This window comes from Merops nubicus, unplaced genomic scaffold (assembly GCF_000691845.1).
Source record: "Merops nubicus isolate BGI_N331 unplaced genomic scaffold, ASM69184v1 scaffold33005, whole genome shotgun sequence".
In the NCBI taxonomy this organism is placed as follows: domain Eukaryota; kingdom Metazoa; phylum Chordata; class Aves; order Coraciiformes; family Meropidae; genus Merops; species Merops nubicus.
In genome coordinates, this window is record NW_008608141.1 from 1 (window position 1) to 2,448 (window position 2,448).

Below are 2,448 nucleotides of genomic sequence, written 5' to 3' on the forward strand. Positions count from 1 at the left end.
GTAGGCGCAGTCCCAGGTGCTCTTGTACTTGTGCGCTTCCAGCCCCTGCAGGGTGGGAAAAGCAGGGTCAGAGGCTGCAGCCAGGGGTGCATCGGGGCAGATTTTGTAGGAGAGTTAAGAGCTGGGGGTGCGCCAGGAGAGCTGATCCTCCTTCACTGCTGCAGGCCACCAAACCCATCAGAGATGCCCCCGTCTCCATGCAAACACTTGCCAGCAGCCCCCCCAGCCTGGCTGCAAGGTGGCAGCGTCCCCAGGCACCTCCCAAACCTCGCTGGCATCGGGCACCTGCTCTGGGGGCTGTAGGTAACAGCTCCCCAGCAGTGGGTGACTCCAGCCCACCAAAGGCAGAGCGGTCCCACACCGTGCCCCGGTGCAGTACCTGCATCCTGGTCTTCACCACATCCAAGGGGGTGTTGCCGAAGACACTTGCAGCTCCAGCGAGGGCTCCAAACACCCCCGTGACAAAGGGGTTGATGACCTTGTTGGGATTGTCCCCTGGGAAGGAGGAGAGGTTGAGACTGGAGTGGTGGTGTGGGGACGAAGCGCAGCATCCTCAAGGGAGCCCACCATCCCGCAGGGAAGGTTCTAGATCTGGCTGCTCGTGGTCAGGGCTGCTGCTGCGCTGAGCCTGGGACCAGGGTCTTTGGAGAGGACTGTCAATAGCACCAGCCCTACAGAGCCCACACAGTACTAGGAAGCTCAGGGTGGGAGCACAGGTGATGGTATAACACTGGGACCCTTCAACCCTACAAACTGGGGCTCCCTAGCCTAGCTTTCATCTTCCTCCATCATGAGAGAGTGAGCCATATGCTGGTAGAAAGCCAAAGCCAGGCTCCCAAGGATGGAGGGAGGAGGACAAGGGCACTGTACCTTTGTACCAGTTCTTGAGAGAGGTCATGACGAAGAAGCGGATGGCCTGGTTCGATCCTTGCTTGAGGACAGTTGCGGTTAAGCCTTGATAGGTCCCCCTCAGTCCTGCAGCAAGAGAGGGTGTTGCAGGGGAGCAGCAGCCTCACCCAGGCAGAGAAAAACCTCCCCAAGCCACTGGTCCCAGTCTGTACCTGTCCCCCACCTCCCACCCCATTCCTGCAGTGTGGGAGCACCCTGGGGCTCAGGGTGCCATTTCCCCGGGACTCACCCTGCTCCCGAACGATCTCTCGAACACCGTGGAAGAAGCCGCGGTATTTGGGTTTGGGGGAGCACTGGTCATGGATAAACTTCACCTGCGGGGAGACGACATGCTTGTCCTGGCTGAGCCAATGACCCCAAAGGGCCACTGGTCACCTCTCACCTTGCTCTAGGGACAGGCCCAAGATCAGAGCTGACTCACGTGGCCAGGCAACACCGGGTGAGACCACAGGGGAAGCCTGTGCCCATGGCCAGCAGTGCATTTTGCAGAAGAAACCACAGGAAACTGTCTCTGAAAGCAACCCCGTGGGTTTTACAGGACTGAAATGGGTGACTGGATGGCTCCTGGGTGGGGGGCTCTTCCCTGGAGTGGGAAGAGAGCCATGGCCACTGGACCTGATCTCTACATGGGGCTTTCCAGCATCAGCTCTTCCCCCACAAAACAAGCGGGAGTAAACCCACATGGCCCTCAGGTCCCCAAAAGCTGAGCATCCCTGGCTCTAGCCCCCTCCCAAACCAGCCCAGGAGGGGTGCTAGAGGCAGGAGGATGTGCTGGTGGTTGCCTCCCACCCACCTTCACTGTCTCCATAGGACAGACAACCACCACGGCCTCGGCCACGCCAGCTCCCAGCCCGCAGATGAGGCCTCGTGTGCTGTCCAGCCGCCCCTGCTCGTCTCTCATCTGGTTGCTGAGGAACTCAAACATCCCAAACCTGTAAAGGAGTCACCATGCCAATGCCTGGGCACCTGGCTGAGGAGCTGCACCCCCCGCTTGGGGTCTGTTGCCCGGAGCAGCTGTCCACCTTGTGGGAGGATCCTCCTCGTCCAGGAAAGCACCTGGCTTCGGCAAAGTGCTTCTGGGGACTCGAAGAGCAACCTCCCCCCCTTCATTTCCTGCTACCTGGGTTCCCCCCAGCTCACCCCGTACCTGGGGTGACACCTACCTGACAGCGGCCTTGGGGATGGAGCCATACACCAGCGAGCTGAGCCCCCGGTACAGCCCCCGGATGCCATGGTCACGGACAGTCTGCTTCACACAGTCCCCTGCGGCAGAGCACAGCGGCGCTGCCACCGAGGGCCACTGTGCCACCCTCACTGCCTGCCCCACCAAACCCCGCTCACCCCCCAGCTCCAACCAGGCTCCCTGGGAGCCTCCGAATCGGGCCAGCGGGTCAGGGCCGGGCACCAGGCGTGTGCTCACCAATGCCCTTGTAGCGCGGAGGGTTCGCCTTCTCGTCCAGCTGCAGCTGCGTCTTCACATACTCGGTGGGGAATGTGATGCAGATCTCGATTCCTCCGGCCAGGCCACCTGGGCGGGAG

General features: G+C 61.2%; 1 protein-coding gene across 1 annotated transcript in view; it reads right to left on the reverse strand.

Moving 5' to 3' along the window:
* Window positions 1-6: 6 nt before the first annotated feature.
* SLC25A1 (solute carrier family 25 (mitochondrial carrier; citrate transporter), member 1) overlaps window positions 7-2,448 on the reverse strand; it is a gene marked incomplete at both ends in the record, with an annotated part of 2,717 nt that continues 275 nt past the window's right edge. Inside the window, 7 exons of the mRNA XM_008940188.1 lie at window positions 7-45; window positions 380-495; window positions 871-975; window positions 1,139-1,223; window positions 1,703-1,841; window positions 2,073-2,172; window positions 2,330-2,437. Coding sequence (XP_008938436.1) covers window positions 7-45; window positions 380-495; window positions 871-975; window positions 1,139-1,223; window positions 1,703-1,841; window positions 2,073-2,172; window positions 2,330-2,437 — 692 coding nt within the window. The remainder of the gene's footprint in view (window positions 46-379; window positions 496-870; window positions 976-1,138; window positions 1,224-1,702; window positions 1,842-2,072; window positions 2,173-2,329; window positions 2,438-2,448) is intronic.